Genomic DNA, 19,775 nt, shown 5'->3' with positions numbered 1-19,775 from the left:
GGTTCAAAAGGATATCTGAGCACTGTTGTGCTATTTCCAGAACTGGAATGATAACGTGGTTTACCATATAAATCTAATAACTTCTCTTGTCTATCAATGAAGGTCTCACTAAAGAAATGGATATAAAACTATGTTCTTCAAGAGTTATTTTGCATACATTTAAAACCTAACAAAATGTGGAGACATTGAAGAGAATAATAAATATAGTTCATTTAATCTACTTTTACAGCCTAGCAGCTCTAGTGAGTATTGTTTTGATGTGGATAATGATATGGCTAACGAATTCAAGTTGGAATTAGTGGAGAAACTTTTTGCAGAAGACACAGAAGCAAAGAACCCTTTTTCTACTCAGGTATGTAATTTGTTTTTCTTTTTTTTTAGTTTTGTGATAATTATTTACATAAAACCTGTGGCAGAGCTAAGAAGAGTTTTGAGACATTTTTTTCCCTTACCTTTAACTTTCCTGATTAGACATAGTATATTTTTAGTAATTCTTTGAACGTGCAGACACGTTTTATTGTTACCAATTGAAAACTTTGTTCTCATAGCAAAATATTTTGTGTATTTTTTAAAGGACACTGATTTAGACTTGGAGATGTTAGCTCCTTATATCCCAATGGATGATGACTTTCAGTTGCGCTCCTTTGATCAACTTTCACCATTAGAGAATACTTCTACAAGTTCTCAAAGTGTGAGCACGCTTAACATTTTTCAGCAGTCTCAAACACAAGAACCTACCACCAGCAATGAAGTTAAAACAGTGAAAACAGAAGGTACAGATGACAATAAAATATTGATTGCCTCTCCATATTCTGTTTACGTAATTAATGAAACTGCCAGTGCCCCAGCATCACCATATGATGGGAATCGAAGTCGGACAGCCTCTCCTGACAGAGCAGGAAAAGGAGTAATAGAACAAATGGAGAAATCTCATCCAAGAAGTCCTAATCTGTTGTCTGTCACTTTGAGTCAAAGGTATTGATATTCTTTATATTAAAAAAGCTTTAATTTTGTTATTGAGAAAAAATGAGACCTTTCTAATAGCATTACATTTTATTTCAAAATAATTTCGTTGAAATTTAAAGCAACTAGGTTTAAAACTTTCTTTTATGGGTTTTTAAACTTTTTAAGTTGATTGTCATTGTTTTTAAAATAAATATTGGGCAGTTAGGACTCCTCTATTGTCTGACCCCTTGTTTTAGGGTTTTAGGGTCTCAGTATTATTTTCAGAGCTCATCTGTATAACTATACCAAGAATTTTTTCATAATCTACACTGCCTACTATAGTGTAATCTTCCTGCTAGTTTAAGCCTCTGGATCTGCTGGACACTAGGATTCTTCTTTAGTTCACTAAAAAAAGTGTTTCACTCTTATTCCCAGTGCACTTTCAACAGCTCCCACTTTACCCTTGCTGTACTGCCATCACTGTCTTGTATCAACAGGCTTTCTCCTCTTGGCTTCTATTCTACTTCATTATGTATTCAGCTGTTTTTTGAGGTTCCTGATGTGCTTGATCCTTATTGAAACTCTTAATATTAATTTCTCTAATTATCTTTTTCTTTATTTTTCTTCTGAGTTTGGTAGAAGAAATAAGACCTAAGTACTATATATGTCCCTTTAAAATTTATTTCATATAATTTAATTTTAAAACAAGTATGTATGGTTTTTGTCTTGCTGATGCTTCAGTGTTCTTTTTGTTTTTCTTGCTTACGCCTTAGAACAGTACTTTTCCTTTTCAGTGGAAGCATTTAGTATTTTAGCAACATTGCGCCCTAAAAAGACTTTTTGGGGATAAGCTAAGTATCTTACTTTTATTCATAGCATTTTTTTTTTATGGAGGAATCTTTTCCATCTTCTAAACAGACTTACACATCTGGAGCTTAAGATAGATAAGTTAGAAATTTACTCTTTAGGGGCAGCTGGGTAGCTCAGTGTATTGAGAGTCAGGCCTAGAGACGGGAGGTCCTAGGTTCAAATTCAGCCTCAGACACTTCCCAGCTTTGTGACCCTGGGCAAGTCACTTGACCCCCATTACCCACCCTTACCACTTTTCCACCTAAGAGCTAATACACAGAAGTTAAGGGTTTAAAAAAAATTTTTTTTTTTTAAATTTACGCTTTAGAAATTTTCATTATAATGAGATCAAAGCTATAATTGAGAACTCTAGGTTAATATGCAAAGTGACTATATTTTCATCCGACAGATACACAGTGGAAATATTGTCTTCTTTAAGTGTCCCTGTGTGCCAGGTACTATTCTTGGAGGTAGGGATGAAATGAAACAGTCTTTACTTGCAAGGAGTTCAAAGTGGGTTTTATCTGTATTTGTATGTATGTATATACATATACAGATAAAAAGAATAAATATAAATTGAGGAAGCCAGTAGCAGTTTGAGGAAATCATTATGTAGGAGATAATATATAAGTTGTGTCTTGAAGGAATTCTATGAGACAGAAGTGAGAGAGTGCATTCTAGGTATGGAGGTTCAAAAATAGTGTCACATCTAAGAAATGGAGAGTGAACCAGTTTGGGCTAAATTTTCAAGTACAAGAGAGTGATTAATGTACACTGAGGTTAGGAAGATGAAGTGGGACAAAGTTTTGAAGGGCTTTAAAAAGCTAAATAGTGAAGTTTATGTTGACTCCTAGGGGAAATAGGGAGCCACTGGAGGTAATAATGGAGTAAAGGGAGTTGATATGGTTAGTTTTATGGTTATGCAGAAGTATTAAAGATGTATTGAAAAAGGGAGAGAAACCTCTCCTCCCCAAATCCCCCCCCCCATTCCAATTTTTAAAAAGAAAAAAACCTTCCCATGTTTCTGTCCAAAAATGTTTCTTCAAAAACCCACCATCCATCTGCTTACATTACATGTCTTTATTAATGACATCACTAAACCTTCCAGTCACCTAGGGCTCAGCAATTCAGTAAATACTAGAATAGTCTCGAACCCTTAGTTTCATCTTTTAATTCTCTTCTTCTCTTATGCCATCCACAAGTCCTATTCCTATTGATCTTATTGTTGCAATATCTCTCAGATTTATCCTTTCTTTCCTGTACCCCCTTCTACCACACTAATTGAGGCACTTATAACCTCAGATTACTACCATTCTCTTTGCCCCCAGAATTTCTGTTCCAGATTTCATACTATTATTTCATACCTAATGCATAGCTCTGATCACATCACTTCCTTTGCTCATTTTTAAAAAAACAAAAGAAAAAAAACTTCTCCCCTTTGTCAGCTGTCTAAAGTACAAACTCTTTCCAGGTATTTAGGGTCCACAATGATCTAGCTATAATTTACTTTTTTAAAGTTTGGTGTTTTCCTAGATCCTCAACATTGCATTCTTCTCCTTTCTTCCACTGCTATGCCTGTTTTATACCCATGGAGATATAAGCAAGCATTCAACTTCCCAATTAAAATGGAAAGATTCTCTTCTTTCAAGGACCAATTCATATAATTTTTACTCCTCACATGTCCCTAGAATACAGAAAAGAAGAATTTTGGAGTCCAAGATGTTGAAAAATCTTGAAATTGTTGTGTTGTATTTTGTCAACTATCATCTCTCCAATTTATTTTAGTTTTTTTCAAAGTAATGTACAGTACTTAATTTTGTCTGTAATTATATGATAGTCTAGAATATTTCCTGTATTTACCTTTCTATATATTAAGTATGTACTAAAAGTCTATTCTCATATAGAATGTCTGCTGCATGTATAAAACACTGAATTGGGCATGGTTAAAGGGACACGGGGAGTGGGGGAGGTGTGGGGGACCAGATAATGTTCTAGGAGCTTGTTCATCCATCAAAAATTTGTCTTAATTTTTAATTCTTAATAGGTGTTTGTATTTGTAAACATAAAAATGTAATTTTTTGTCTTTTTTTAGTTGGGTTTTTTAAAATTAAGTTTGACAGGTTTTAAGCTATGACTTTATTTAAAGACAATTATATAAGATGAAGAAAAATGATTTTTTTTTTCAATTTTGAAGCTGTAGCTGTGATGAGATAGTTAAAACCTTCTCTATCTACAGGTTCTTTGTCCTGAAATCTGAATTCTTTTGCGTGTAGCTCAGAATCAAGAAACAAATGCTACATATCAAAAGAACACTGCACCCCTTTGAAAATTCTCCATCTAAAATAGTTGCTATAAAAAGTTTCAGTATTTCAGTAATATAGACAATTTGACATGCCAGATAAATGAGGCTTGCTAATTTAAAGTTTTTTACAGCCTATTCAAATTAGAATGATTTTATTTTCTCTTCAGAACTACTGCTCTAGATGAGGAGCTTAATCCAAAGATATTAGCTTTGCAGAATTCTCAGAGAAAAAGGAAAATGGAACATGAAGGTTCACTTTTTCAAGCAGTAGGAATTGTAAGTGCTGGTTTGTGTATATATACTTCTCTACCTGACAGATTTTCAGAGCTTTGCACTTAGATGTTTTTCTTGTTTCTTTTTCCAAATATTGAAGTCCTATCCAAATGTAAAAAGATATTTATTTTAGTCTTTTGTTTTCCAAGTTCTTTCCCTTGTTGGTAAAAGGAACAGAAGTACTAGTTGAATGAATCAAGGAATATGACTCGTTTAAATGTGTCCTAGTAATTTTTGTTTGAAATCATTTCCACAGATTGATTTTTGCATAGTTAGTTAGTTCTTTCCTCATAGAAGTAACTTTACCTCTTCAACACAATGACATATTGTTAAAAAGAGTGGGTAAGGATTTTTAGCATAGTCTAGCAGCTGGTGTCCTGATGTATTGTTGGTTTGGAAGTGATTTCAAAGTTTTCTGTGTAAAGATTTCATTGAATGGAATTTCAGTTATCTTCCTGTTTTTAGGGATCGTTACATCAGCAACCAGATGATCCTGGAACAACTATATCACTTTCTTGGAAACGTGTAAAAGGATGCAAATCTAGTGAACAGAATGGAGTAGAGCAAAAGACAGTCATCTTAATACCCTCTGGTTAGTTGTATTTCTGTCTTCTTAGCATCCATTGAAACAAGTAACTAAAACAAGTTTCAGAAAAAAATTATTAAGTTAATCATTTGCACTAATGAAAATGAATGATGCCAAATAGCTTTGAAATTTTGTATTTATTTTCAGTGTCTGAGCTGTTGTGGTTTTCAAAATCCTTATATTCATAGAATTTTAGTCCAAAGTAATCTCTTAAAGATTATATAATCCATTTGTAAAATGTTATATAAAAATTGCAGGAGTTTAATTCTTTGGCCATTTTTAACCAAAAAGAACACTCAAAAGACTTAATAATTTTCTTTAGAAAAGTTTTGGAAGGACTGTCATGTAGAGAGATTAAACTGTTCTTTTTGGGCCCAATAGGCCGAATCAAAGAGGCAAATTTAAGTTTGATGTAAGGAAAAGCTTCGTAACAATTTAGAGCTATCCAAAAGTGCAAGGAGGGGTGGGGGGTGCCTTTCTTGAAGGTTTCTAGGCAGACACTAAATGACCACCTGTTAGATATAATAGGAATTTCTTTAGTTTTGGGGTTAGACTAAATGGTTCTTAAAGTCCTTTGCAACACTCAGATCCTGTCATTCTTTAAAATGAGTTTAGAATGAGACATTGAGGCCCAGAAAATAAGTGACAGTCCTAAAGTTGCGTGGTCTGACAGAGCCTAAAATAGAATCCATATTGTCTAACTATAGAATCATAGTATTTTTTCCCAGTGTTCTATATTGCCATCCACCCCCTTTGCTTGATTCTTCCTTGCCTAAGCAAGTAGAATAACAACACCTAGGTGCTTAAATATTGCTGGTTTTTCTTCCTCAATATATTGGAAATCAACAGCTGCCTCAGATTTTTGCAAATCATCCAATTTAATTGAGTATCTAGGGTTCCTTGCTCTTCGGGTATTATTCTATATGCTAGAGTAAAGAGAATAGAATACGTGTGTGTGTGTGTGTGTAAATAATTAGTTTTCTGTGTTTACATACACACAAAACTAGTCATCAGAGAAGGTCTTGTCAACTTGTTATACACCTTTGTAACATTTCTGCTTTGTCTAAAAGATGTTTCTTTTTCTTTAGATTTAGTAAGTAGACTCCTGGGCCCATCAATGGACGAAAGCGGACTGCCACAGCTCACCAGTTATGATTGCGAAGTTAATGTTCCTATACAAGGAAATAGAAACCTGCTGCAAGGTGAAGAATTACAGAGAGCTTTGGATCAAGTTAACTGAGCTTTTCACAATACTCATTCCTTTTGGACACTGGTGAATCATCACCTAAAGCAGTCTATTTATATTTTCTATATCTGATTTTAGAAGCCTGGCTATAATACTGCACAAATTCAGTTAGTTCAGTTTTGGTCCTTTCTACTTTATTTACTTTAATGGTCTTTTTAGTATGTTCTTTAATGGATCAGAAACAGTGCGTTTTTATAATTCTTTGGTATTTAAACCATATAGTACACTATAGTAGCAATGTTAAAATATGCACCTTTTTATTTATTTATTTTTGGCTAGGGAACTTGTCCCTTGTTGAATTCTTATTAATGAAATGCCAGTGTAGTTAAACTGGTAGTAGCTTTCATCATGATCATAGGCAGTTGAAAAATTTTTACAGTTTTACTCAATTTTTTCATAAACAATAATGCTTTTACCAGCAGTACGTCATAGCCACAATCACACAATATATTTTCTTAAAAAAAAAAAAAAACCAGCAGTTCCTCATGCAATATATTCTGCATTTATAAGACTAGTTTTTAAGAAAATTTTTTGTTTGCCTATGAAGTTGTTAAATCTGGAGTATGTCATTGTTGGTCTAATAATAATGGTTCTCAAATGCTGTATGGTTTATGATTAAAATGAGTGAAGCTATTTACATGGTATAGAAAAAACGGGGGTTTTATCTGGAAGATCTAGCAGCATTTATTTGGATAAATTCTCTTACTTTAGAGAGATTTAACATTTCTGTAGTCACTGCCAGTTCAAAAGACAACAAAACCCTACCTGTAGTTGTGCAAGTTTATGCTAATATTGTGTAACAGATATTAAATCTAAATGTTCTGCTTACCCTGTGTGGTATAGGTGATATTTTGAGCAGATTGTATAAATAAATAATAAATCATGCATTGTTAGCAAAGTTGCTCAATATTTGATGTTTTGGTTTCATGCACTTTGTCGCTATTAACATCTTCATGTTTTTATATAGATTTCAATAACTGAATATATTTTTAGAAACCTTATTTTAGGAATATATAGTTGTCACATTAAACATCTTGTTTTTCTATGGGTATTGTACAAATTTTTCATTTTCTCATTCTTTTTGTTGTTTGTGGTTGGATCTAACACTAACTGTATTGTTTTGTTACATCAATAAACATTTTATGTGGACCAGGCCCTCTAAGAACTGTTTCATCAACAAACAGTATTTGAAATCTTAATGTAGCCACAACTTTAAGAATTCTTCACTTGCCTTTAAGTATTTTGCAAAAATCAAATTTGTCTTGACTATTTCTACTGTTGAAACTAAATATCCTTTATTGTATTATCATAAGTAATATTCTGTGAAATCCTTAAGTGTCATGTTGAGTAAAATTAAGCCCTATTATCTTACCATAAAAGGTATGTTTTTAGGGAATATTTGTTTAGATATTCTAAAAATTATAAATATTAAAATAATGCAATGTCAGTACTTTGGCTGGGGTGAGTCAATAAGAAATAATGGCTATTGTATATATTAATAAACTCGGAACTAAAAGGGACATTTTTGATTATCTAATCCAGGAGATTTTTTAATTTTTATGAACCTTAACTATTGTATTATAATTGGTTTCTTTTGTATTTTCTTTCATGTATTTAAAACTTTATTCTGAAAAAGGGTTTTATAGGCTTCACCTGACTGATATGGGTAGGGGAAGTCCTTCCATGATACCAAGAAAAGGTTAAGAACTCCTATTCTAGTCTAACAAATAGGAAAACTAAGCTCTACAGAGACTGTTACTTGCTTGAGCTTATGCTGTTTGTGATGGTTAAAAAAAAAACACCAAAAAACAGTGTCTCTGACTCCAAAATCTTGTGTTTTCTTGACTATATATCTGTTCGATGTAGCGTGGCCTGGACTAGAAACCAGATCTTCTGGCGTGAAATCTGATGTCTAGTGATATGTACCTTATGGAAAAATAAGGTATTAACTGCCAAAAGATATCAAGCATTATATCTAATGAATTGAGTCAGATCAAGTAGATGTCAAAATAGTTATTTGATCCATACCCCAAAAAGAGAATAAAATGTAATCAATATAAATCAGTGTTTTAGAATAAAATATATTGAAATAGGTTTTTTATGCAGCCTATTTTGAAGAACACTAATATTTTAACTGATCAGATATAATTTTTATAAACTATAACTTGCTTTTGATGTGATAAGCAAACTAGATCAAGCTACCTTGGTGTGGGTATAATCCTTCCATGCAGTTTTAATAAGTTTCTATAGTTCCCCCATCTCTCAAAAAAACCCAGCAAAAGGACCTGAAGAATTTTGCCTTAAGAGAATCCAAAGTTACCGCCTTTAAAAGGAGTTGATAAAATGAGACTCTTAATGGAAAAAAATAAACAAGATTTGGGATCTAAAAGATACTCAGAAATAAAATTCATGCAATTTGGGAATAAGATTTACTGGATCTAATCATTTGGCTGAAAGGAATTATATTTAGCATTTTCAGTTTGTGTGGTAATTGAAACACTTGAAAAATAAGAGTTGGTGATGACTACAATTAGAAACGGAAGAAAGGCAATGTGGTATAATAGATTTAGTATATAGGACCTGGAGCCAGGAAGACCCATGTTCAAATTTGACCCTAGATATTAGCTATGTGACCTGTGAGGAAAAGGATTTATTATACTATATGGGAAAAAATATTATAATGTTTAAATCCAACCTTATGTAACTAATGGCTGTCCACACCAAGAATGATAGTCCACACCCAAAATGTCACTTGACCCCAGTATCTCTCTGGGAATGCTGGAGATTACTACAAGGCATTTCTGATTCCCCCAGGCCCCAGATCCATCCAAAGCATTCTAGTTTGGGGTTACCACACCCAGGTACTCCAGAGAGGTATCCACTCCAAACTTCCCTTTTGGGTTACAATATCTCAGTCTATCTGGTTTTCAGGCTGCCCTCTTGGTAATATTGCTTAACCCAAGTAAGTGAGGTACGTGGGGTTCCAGTCTGGGTAACTTTTCAAAATCTTACATAATGTAAGTCTTCCTGAATCTGAGTAGAGATTTTCCTGCTTGCTCTCCTCTGTCAAATAACCTAATAAATGGCTTTCTAAGATTATTTTAGATTTGAGGATCTGTTTTCATGAACAACAGATCCTGGACTAGTCATATAACCTTTTAGCCTAGTTTCCCTTATCTAAAAAATAAAGCCTATCTCACAGGCTCGTGAGAATTATACAAAATGTTACTTTGAGATAAAAAGTGCTTTCCAAACCTTAAAAGTGCCAATATGTTAACACGTATAGGGCTCTGAGAAAAGGGTAGGAAGAAGCCTCTATGTTTCAAAGTTTTGCTTATTCCTTAAATATACTATCTTATTTCACAAAGGAAGTTTTAAGGTTGTGTCTTATAAAATGTTATTGGGTCACTTACTAAAAGAACCTCAGGATCTCTGGGCCTTTTCTTATGTTCTGTACCTGAACTTTCTTTCGTATGATCTCCCTTTACTTAGATCATGATCTAGGAAACCATCTCAATTTTCCACTTGTACCCCAAGTGCCCAGTAGAGTACTTTGCCCATTGTAGCACTTCATAAAATACTTTTTCATTTTCACACTGATAAATATTGGCATGTTTGGAAATGACCAGGAGAAGGGAAGAGCAAAGGATTATGGTCAGACTAGAAAGATTAAAACATAAAATAGGGTTAGAAGGGAAATAGTCATACAAAGTCCACTACCATTCAAATAGGAAAATTTCGGTTCCTTAAGCTAATTAAAATTTGATCAGTTAAAAATAGGTTGGTCCTAAGGTACAACACATCACCTGATGTGAACTTTACATTTTACTTTAAGTATGCAGCCTAACTTTTGCTTCTACAGAAAAATATTCCTACAAAAATGCCTTATGTAGAAACAAATGAAAGGCCACACTAATATATCTATTTTTCAGATATACAAAATTAAAATGAAATGTGGTTAATTCTGTAATTAATTTTTTAAGTGATTTTAATATCAGGTTTTAAATTTGTTTTGTTATTAGTTGTTATATAATTATCCTATTTGTGAGGATGATGGTACAGGTGTCTTTATTTTATAAATTAGATAACAAGCTCTTGTGAGGTAATTTGCCAGAAATGACACAATTCTAGGGAACCAGAATTCAAATTCAGGCCTTTTTTGTTCATTAAGTACATAACAGTTGATCTGATGAATGCTATTCTTCCACCCTGGTATCTCTAGATTTTCTTATTGATCAGACAACATAAGAATAGATACTAATGCTATGTAGAAATTGTATTAAGACCTCTAGTTTGGTGATTTCCCTCCCCCTCCCCATCCAGATTTCATTTGGCCATCTTGTTTTATTTGTACAATCTGCTTCAGTGACATTTAAATAACCCTTTGATTTTAATTTAACTATCATAACTACCACTATCATCCCAAACTCCGCAAAAAAAAAATGTACTTAGAATGGACATAAGAGCTTCAAAGTCTAAGGACAAAACTTAAAATGAATTGCTCTAAAGGTGCATTATTAAAGTTCATTTGAAAAATCTTCCTATTTTGTGGATTTTAAGTGGTATATTGGGTATATTGGCAAACGGTTTGCTAATTAGATTGATAAAAATGCAATTAATATAGAAAATTACTCTCATCTTTTCCCATTTAAAAAAATAGTTCCATAACCAATGCACGCCATTTTCACCCCTGCAAATAACGCTGGATATTTAGTTAAGTGAATCTAAATAATAGTTGAAGTTAACAGTGATTACTTAATACTAATGTTAACGTTTAAAAAGCACTTTTCATCCATTTTCTCATTTGACCTTCACAACAATCATTTACTACAAGTAGGAAGTTTATCCCTATTTTACAAAAGAGGAAGGGAGCCAGAGAGATTAGATGGCTTGCCATAGGCACCCTGCTCAGTGTCACGGCCAAGACTGGACGTCTGCAATTCTGATTCCAAACCTAGCGGTCTTTTCCCCTTCACTGCAACACATTCCCCTTTACTAACTGTGTGAAAGATAGAATTTAACTTGAGGGGAGGGAGGCAATTGTTGGGATTCAACCGGACTCCCTTTCGAAGGGGCGGACGTAGTTTTATTCTTACCTGTAAATGACGAAGATAGTAGCTGAGCCACGTCTTGACCTACATCATCCTCTCTCGCAATACTTTCGGTGCCCACCTTCCACTGTGACTTGGTAGAGCGAACCTGGCCTTCATTCATCACCAAGACAAAGGCGAAAGTGGATAAGCCTCTTCCCGGATTCCATAGGCTGCACGGAATATAAGATAAAGATGCCAAACACTAGTCACTCTAAGTGACTCGCTCGTGGCTCCGCCCAGTCCAGTTCCTGGCCACTCCCCCGTACGTGCTTCACCGCAGCACAGCAGCCCCTGCCCCTGTCGCTTGCCCCTCAGGCCCAGGGCAGTTGTGGAGCTACCGCTCCGCAGCTTGCTGCTTCCCAACGTGCCGCCCCGAGCTCCCTGGCCGTCTACGTGTGATTGTGCATGTTGGGAGTTGGCGGTTCACTTATCTAACCCTGTGGATGGGAAGAGGGCTGCCGGAGGGTCAGGACAGCCTTTTATCTTGAGTTAACCTTAGGAACCTGACTGATGCAGCCTCTCCCTTGCACAAATTCCATTCATACAACAGATGGTGCAGGAGTCACTGACTTCAAGGATGGGACACACTGGAGCTACTACTTCCTAAGCAGTGATTGTGCAAACTGATCGTGGTCAGAAAGTAAGAATATTGCAAGATTCCTGATGATTTGAATCTTAGTTCGCTCTTAGCCTTGTCTTAAAAAATCAGTTCCCTCGGGAGAAAGCAGAAAGGTGGGCTTGTTCTCTAACTGAAGGGAATGTTTGTAGAGATTACCCAGAGGTAATTGCCAAGCTGGGTTATTATGGCAAAAGCAGGTGGGAAATGTTGCCATTTCACTTGATTATAAATCCAGTAGAATTAGGGAGGTAATATTTTTGGCAAATCGTAAAGGACCTTCCTTTATACCAAGCATTAAGACACTGAATGAAGGCACATTCTGAAGATAGAGATTAAAGGAAAAACAGTGTTTGCCTTCAGTATATCCAGGACAATTCGAAGATAGATAATAAAGGTATCGGGAAAAGGACACATGAGTTGGGTCTTGAAGGATCAGTGGTTCAGTTTTTCCTGCTTTCCCTGTTATATTTAAAGTATCTAAGCAATAACAGTAGCTCTCAGCAATCATTAAAGATAATATTTCATTTTACAGATGAGGATGAGCCTCAGGCAATAAACATTAAATACCTGTTATGTACCAGACACTATGCCAATAAGCCTTGGGGATACAAAGAAAGGTAAGACAGAGTCCCTGCCCTTGACAAGCTCCTAATTAAGTGACAGTGTCACAGAGTTACAATAAATTCACTTGAAAGTCCAGTGTAAAATGTTCCTGGTGATGGGAAAGTAAGCAAAATGTTACAATTGACTCTGACCTAATGGTCTTGAGTATTCCAGTAATTAATAGTATAATTGCATAATTTATATTGTTGTAAAAATCCAGGTATTTATAAATAACTTTACCCTTAGTAGGCCCTTAATCAACCAATAAACAATTATTAGACACCAACCATGTGCCAGATACTCTCTGGAGATACAAAAGAGGCAAAAAGCAATCCCTGCCCTCAAAGAGGTTTACAAGTCTGATGGAGGAGACAAAATGCAAACAAATATATGCAAGCCATATACAGGATAAATAGAAGATGATTAACAGAAGTAAACCACTAGGATAAGAAGAGTTAGGTAAGGCTTCCTGTAGAAGACGGGATTTTAGTTGGGACTTAAAGGAAACCAGGGAGAAAGAGCCAGAAAGAATGAGAGTTGGAGTGTCTTGTGCATGAAATAGCCAGGAGGCCAGTGTCACTGGATCAAAGAGTATTTGTCAGGGAGTAAGGTGTAGGAATGCTGGAAATGTAGGAGGGGGCTAGGACTTTGAATGCCTGACAGAATGTATAAAAGGATATATTCATCAAAGAATCAGACTTTCTCTGTTTCATTTTTCTCCCCAAGAGATCCTGAGAGTGCAATATTTGTATGAATGGCTGTGAGTGGTTTTGGAAAAGCATATGACAGAGGTTAATATGTATTTAACCATGTGACGTGGACATTTGAAGTTGCTTAGGGTTGTTTCTTTAGTATCCCCAAGTTTGAGAGTAGTCAGAATTATTTTTAGTCTCATAAGGAGGATATCAAACTGCATATCAGAATAGAAAGGGAAATTTTCTGGGTAAGCACAGTGGTGAGAAATATCTTTTTTTCCTTTCCTTTTCAAACTACACTAAGTTGAAGAATTCAGTAATCCAGTCTTCTGTCAAGAAAAGGAGAATTATCTGAACACCATGCCTCTTAGGAATAAAAAAAAAAAGATATTTTTGGCTCTGAATGCTGGAAGGCTACCTAGCACATCTTTTGTGGTTCAAATCTGACCTCAGACTAGTTGTGTGACCCTGGACAAATCTTTTGTCTCAGTTTCCTCATCTGTTAAATGATCTGGAGAAGGAAACGGCAAACCACCCCAGGATCTTTGCCAAGAAAACCCTAAATGAGGTTACAAAGAGTCAGACACAACTGAACAACAATAACTAGCTATATGACTGTGGCAAGGCACCGTTTGCTTCAATTTCTCTTAATTACTCTGTTTTCTTCAATTTACTCAATTGTAAAATGGGAATAATAATAGAACCTACCTCTCAGGGTTTTTTTGTGAGGATCATCTGAAATAATATTTGCAAAAGCATTTAGCACAATTCCTAGTGCCTAGTAGGCACTATATAAAGACTAATTCATTTTCCTCCCACCTCATTAAGAAAATACTAGCACCTAGGCAGAGAGTGGACTCAACCTAAAATTTTATTTCAGTCTGTCTCTAGGTGAATCCTACACTCATTGTGGTTGAAGCAAAGGTCAGTTTAATGGAAATAGCAGATTATAATCTATCATTGGATGGACAGGCAACAGGAGGGGCAGTTGAGGAGTTGACCTTTCCTCAGGTCTCTCTTGCCCTGGTTCCTTTTTCCTAAGATGGTTATAGAGCAAATGACTCTCCTTGCTACCTCCCTTCTCTGCCATAGCTTAGTCTTCCCTTTGGTTTTCAAAAGTGTGCTGGAATTGCCACACTTGCTTCAATATCTAAGAATCCAAAGACTCAAGAGTCTCTCTCTTCCATTTCTAAGATAGCTGCAACCTTTTATACGAATTGCTTAGGGCAGTGGCCCAGCTGTCTTCCACAATGGCCTCAACTGATTCAAAGAGTTGGACAGGCCCAAATTCCCTCTCAGATAGGTGATAGGATAAGGAAGGGGACAAGGGGTTCCAAGAAGAGTACAGTGTAGAGTTGAATTGGTTTACCAAGAGATCACAATGGAGAAGGGAAGAGATAATGGCTGGGGAAAGAACTGAAGGGTGGAGGGATAAGAGATCTCAATGAGGTTGGAGAACAGAATTTGGAGTTGAAAGGCAGAAGGAGGTGTGGAATAATAACAGATTTTGATCAGATAAAGAAATGTCAGAGTTCATTAACCTAGATGTGGAATACTTAAAGGTGATGGCAAGATCAAGGGTATGGCCATATATACATGTAGCAGTAGTAGAGTGGAGGAGGAGGTCCAAGAGAAAGAAGGTGGGAGGATAGGATATTTGAGGGAGTATCAATCTGTATTTTGAAATTCCCTTGTATGAAAGCAGGAATTGAGGATATAAAGATTATAAGACAGGCACTGAATTCTCTGAGGAAGGAAGGAGAGCTGTCCTGGAGATCTGCAGACAAACAATCTCCAAAATCTTAAATGGGTGATAAATAAAGATCAATAGGAGGAGAAGTGTTGGTGGAAGAGGGACAACCTGGAAGTGGCAGTGGTGGGCAAGGAGTAGTCCACTTTGTGGGACTGTTCAATAGCTATTTCAGTTTAACTTCCAATCCATGAAGTTTGCACAACTCACAAGTCAGGAACTCCTGGCAGGAGCATCAGTGATTTGGGATTTGTATTTCTTTTAGCTCTAACACCCTTTGAATATTTTCTTCTGTTGGTTTGCATATTTTCATCTAAGAATTAGTGTTTCAGAAAGTAGTATCTCCTACTCATCTCCTGGTCCCAAGTTAGGCACTCCCAACCTCTTGAACTCATGAGTACTTGGTACTCAAGTATCATGGTACTTGGAATGCCTGTCTCTCAGGACTGCAGTTTATCAGCTTGGGCCCAGAAAAAGAAACACAAAGCAGAATTAGTAGAGAGGGATTTGGAGTCAAAACCTCAGGCTTGCCTAGGTAAACATGTATTTCAGAAGCTTTCATCAGCCACTGTGATTCCAGGGATACTGCTACCAATGATGAAGATCATTCTCCCTTTTTCCTTCTCTCTCCTTTTCCCTTTCCACCATGCATTCACATACAAACTGTAGCAGCTTCTTTTCTTAGGAACTAAATTGGTTTCTAAAGTGTCTAAATTAGTCAAGAGGGAGAAATATGCCTTTTGTTTTTCTTGTTTATAGTTTTGTTTCAGTATGCTGAAACTCAAGTTCACAGGCTTTTAGTCCCACGGGAGAAATATGAAATTTCATGTCTTTTCTGAATCAAAACTCATGGATTCCCCATCTCTCTCTCTCTTCTGGAGAGAATTACTTTTGCTAATCTGTTTTCTTTAAAAGTTTAATTGACAAATAATAAATCCATTTATTTAAGCTCTGTTGGGCTTTTGTGTACTTGTGGTGACAGTGGAGTTGGGAAAAAGTACTGAATACAGAGTCAGGAGACCCGAGTAGGAAGCTTGGCTCTGACAGGGAAGGTCAGGATGCATGGTTTCAAGCAATTTACTTCTCTTGGCCTTGATTTCTTAATTTGTAAAAAATGAAGAAGGAAAAAGAAATCTTCGCTATCATCCTTATTTTAATATGAGTAATATAAATATACACATTATGTTATTAGTTAAGTTTTTAAATTACAGAACTTAAGACATATTGCTATGTTAAGATAAATTTGTCCTTATTGTCTAAATATTTTGATGAGGTTCTTAGGTGGCAGGTAGGGCTAAACATCAATCGAATTTGGCTCACCCCCTCTCTAAGGAATACTGTAGCAGTAAAAGGATTACTTGATGTGCTGTCTCTCTGGCCTCCTTCCAAGAGAGGTATCAGGTTAGATTTATATCGCTCTGTACCACCTCCAACATTGTCCATCTAGGTAAACTCTAATTTCAGAATAAAAGCCATTTTCCTGCTTCTCTTATGGGGTGAGGGTCTAAATTTATATTTAACAGCTTAAGTTAACCACCAAATGTGGTTACACAGCCATATTTTTTATCCTGTAAAACCACTTATCTAAGCAAAGAGCAGAAATCAGAGAAGTTATGCAGATTAGAATACACAAAAAATACACAAGTATGAATGAGTTATTTAGATAAGAATATGATAAATTCCCAGTCCAAACCAAGAGAGGGGGCCTGATTTTATTTAAGGAATTTTCTCTCTGTCTGTCTGTCTGTCTGTCTGTCTCTCTCCAGTTTCTAGGGAGGCAAAATTGGAAAGCAGACATATGTTGAAGACTTCGCTCCTCTTACATGTCTGAAACTTTTTTTTTTAAACCCTTATCTTCCGCTTGGAGTCAATATTGTGTATTGGCTCTAAGGCAGAAGAGTGGTAAGGGTAGGCAATGGGGGTCAAGTGACTTGCCCAGGGTCACACAGCTGGGAAGTGTCTGAGGCCAGATTTGAACCTAGGACCTCCCGTCTCTAGGCCTGGTTCTCAATCCACTGAGCTACCCAGCTGCCCCCCATGACTAAAACTTTTGAAGTCTTTCTCTCTCTCCATATTTCTCTCCCTAAGGTTTTCTGAAACCATGACTCCTTCCCAAGAAACTCTGGCCCTAACTCTGCCCATTTCCAGCATTGTCTCACAAATTAAGCATCACCTATCTCTCTATAAACTCAAAAATGTACAAAATAATCCAGGCTTATTTAAAAGCCTGGTTACATTTAATTTAAAATAGAAAATTAAAATTTAATTTTACAAAATCACATAATTTGAGCATTAATAGAAATCTCATTGGCAATGTAGTTCAACAAATTCATGAAAAGAATTCTCACCATGATATATCCAACATATGGCATCCAGCTTCTGATTGAAGTTCTCAAAGAAAGGAGAATCCACCATTCAAGGAAAGTCATTCTACTTTTGGGTAGCTTAAATTGTTTAAAAAAATTTCTCCCCTTAATATCTAGTCTAAATGTTCTTCTCAACAACTTATAGTTTAGTTCTTGAGGCCAAATAGAACAAGTATTATCCTTCCTCCATATATCAGCCCTTCAAATACTTGAGGGCCACTTTTTCTAGCCCCTCCCTCACCTCTGAATCTTCTCTTTTCCAGCTAAACAAGCTCAGTTTCTCCTTTAGCTGAGCATGTTTGTATCCTGGTTGCCTTCCTGAATATACTCTTCAACTTATTAATGCCTTTCTTAAACCGTGGCACCCAGAGTTTAATGCAATATTCCAGCTGAGGATTAGTGAGGGCAGATTACAGAGAAACATTGCCTTCCACTCCTGTTAAGTTGTTTTTCAATGCAGTGCAATATCACATTATCATTTCTAGCTGCCACTTCACTCTGCAGATTTTTAAGGAGCTTTCAGTCCACTAAAATCTTCAGCTGTTTTCCCAAACAACTGCTATCTAACCAGCTTTCCCTATCTCGTAATTGTAAAGTTTATATTTTTGTTAAGCAAGTGCAAGACTTTACATTTATATTTATTGAATATAATCTTCTTAGATTTAGCCCAATGATTTAACCTGTTGAAGACCTTTTTATATCTCAACTTTATAAAACATCATATTAGCTATCCCATCTAGTTTCTGTAAACTCCAAATTTGATGAACATGGCATCTAGCTCTTTATCAAAGTCAATGATGAAAATCTTCAAAAGGCACAAGACCAAATATAGGTTTTCCTAGAATTACATTAGAGACTTTTTGCCACTTGAATAATCAAATATTACTCTTTGAAAGTCATCCAGATAGTTCTAGCCCACTTTTCTCCATCTTCTCCACAAGTTATATTTAAAAAAACTTTGCTAAGATATAACTTATGCCAATATTCCTACCCTTATCTCCTAATTTAGCAATTCTGTCAAAAAAGAGATAGTTTGAAATGACATATTTTTTCTTATAGAACACTAAAACAGTTCTGAACTGTTCTTGAACTTACCATGGCCTCTTCTCTTCTCTAGATATTTCTCAATCACTTGGGTTCCAGAATTTTCCTAGGAATTAAACTTATGCTTACTGGCCTATATTTTGCCAACTTGTCCTTCACATTCATTTACAAGAAATGGTAAATGGCTAAACCCTGGTGTCTTGCTATTATAGGATGAAAATGTCAACTAATTGTGGGTCCTTCTAAGAACTACTACACTATATAACTATAAAATTTATACATATAGATAAAAGTCAAGCAAATTGTTTCCTAGACCAGTGATGGGGAAACTTTTAGAGACTCAGTGCTCAAACTGTGCCCCTCACATACATGTGAACCACCCCCTCACCCCAGACAGGGGAGGGAAGAAGTGCTCCTATTGGGCTGCTGGGCAGAGGGGCAGGTAATATGAGAAATGTCCTCAAGTACAAGTGAAGAGGGAGAGGAGAGCATCCTCCTCTGGCAGTGTGCCATAGGTTTGCCAACATGGTTCTAGCCAGAACTTGGTAACTTAAATGAAGATTTAAATGGAAATAGCCATACCCCCCTGACTATGTCTAGTCTCATCAGAACAAAATGTAAACAAATCATTCTAATCCAATGACTGAAGCATATCAATTATCCTAATTGTTTTCTGTTTTCAGATATTAACCTATAATTTATATAGTTATAACTTAGCTAACATTTGCATTTATATACAAATAAATAATAAATGCATAGAAGGGGTGCTAAGTGAGGGTCGTGTTAGTTATATTTCAATGTTATTGGTTCCTGTACTTTTTCTTACATTTTCTTAAGAATTTAATTATTTTATTCTTCTTGTAAAAAAAGCTAAGTAAATTGTTTTATATTTATGCCAGTAAACTTCTAGAAAAATGGTATCTAACTTTTTTTGTCAGAAGATGGTAGATAAGTGATTGCAATGAGGTTTATTTTTAGAAATTCTCATGTAAATATTTCACATACAAAATAGCTATTTCTATGTTAATTTTAAAGAAAAGATTCTTGTCAGATCTGAATAAAATACTTTGTGGATTTGTCTGATGTTCTTCTGTTTTAAAAATAAACCCTAACGCAAAGAAGGAAATTAAACCAATGAAAATACAGTAACTCTTGGAAATGACTGTTTTTATACTGGTTAGTAACCTAATGAGTTTGAGGATCCCTTGAGCTAATCCAGGGGTCTGCAACCTTTTTGGCTGTGAGAGCCATAAACTCCACATTTTTTAAAATGTAATTTCATGAGAACTGTACAATATGTTTAACGCTGAATACAAGTAAATATGTGCATTTTATGTAAGAACAACACTTTTAAAGTACAATAAGTCTCTGAACTATTTTTAATAACGTTATTATGTGCTAACC

The 19,775-nt window shown here is 35.5% G+C and overlaps 1 protein-coding gene across 1 annotated transcript in view; it reads left to right on the top strand.

Annotated features, from left to right (window-relative positions):
* HIF1A (hypoxia inducible factor 1 subunit alpha) overlaps positions 1-7,350 on the top strand; it is a 45,307-nt gene extending 37,957 nt beyond the window's left edge. The window contains exons 11-15 of the mRNA XM_044664865.1: positions 230-352; positions 575-975; positions 4,264-4,372; positions 4,835-4,961; positions 6,044-7,350. Of these exons, the coding sequence (XP_044520800.1) occupies positions 230-352; positions 575-975; positions 4,264-4,372; positions 4,835-4,961; positions 6,044-6,195 (912 nt within the window). The 3' untranslated portion in view covers positions 6,196-7,350. The remainder of the gene's footprint in view (positions 1-229; positions 353-574; positions 976-4,263; positions 4,373-4,834; positions 4,962-6,043) is intronic.
* Positions 7,351-19,775: the final 12,425 nt, after the last annotated feature.

This window comes from Gracilinanus agilis, chromosome 2 (assembly GCF_016433145.1).
Source record: "Gracilinanus agilis isolate LMUSP501 chromosome 2, AgileGrace, whole genome shotgun sequence".
NCBI classification, from domain to species: Eukaryota; Metazoa; Chordata; class Mammalia; order Didelphimorphia; family Didelphidae; genus Gracilinanus; species Gracilinanus agilis.
Note: the sequence above shows the minus strand (reverse complement) of the source record. Positions and strands in the feature narration are given on the sequence as shown.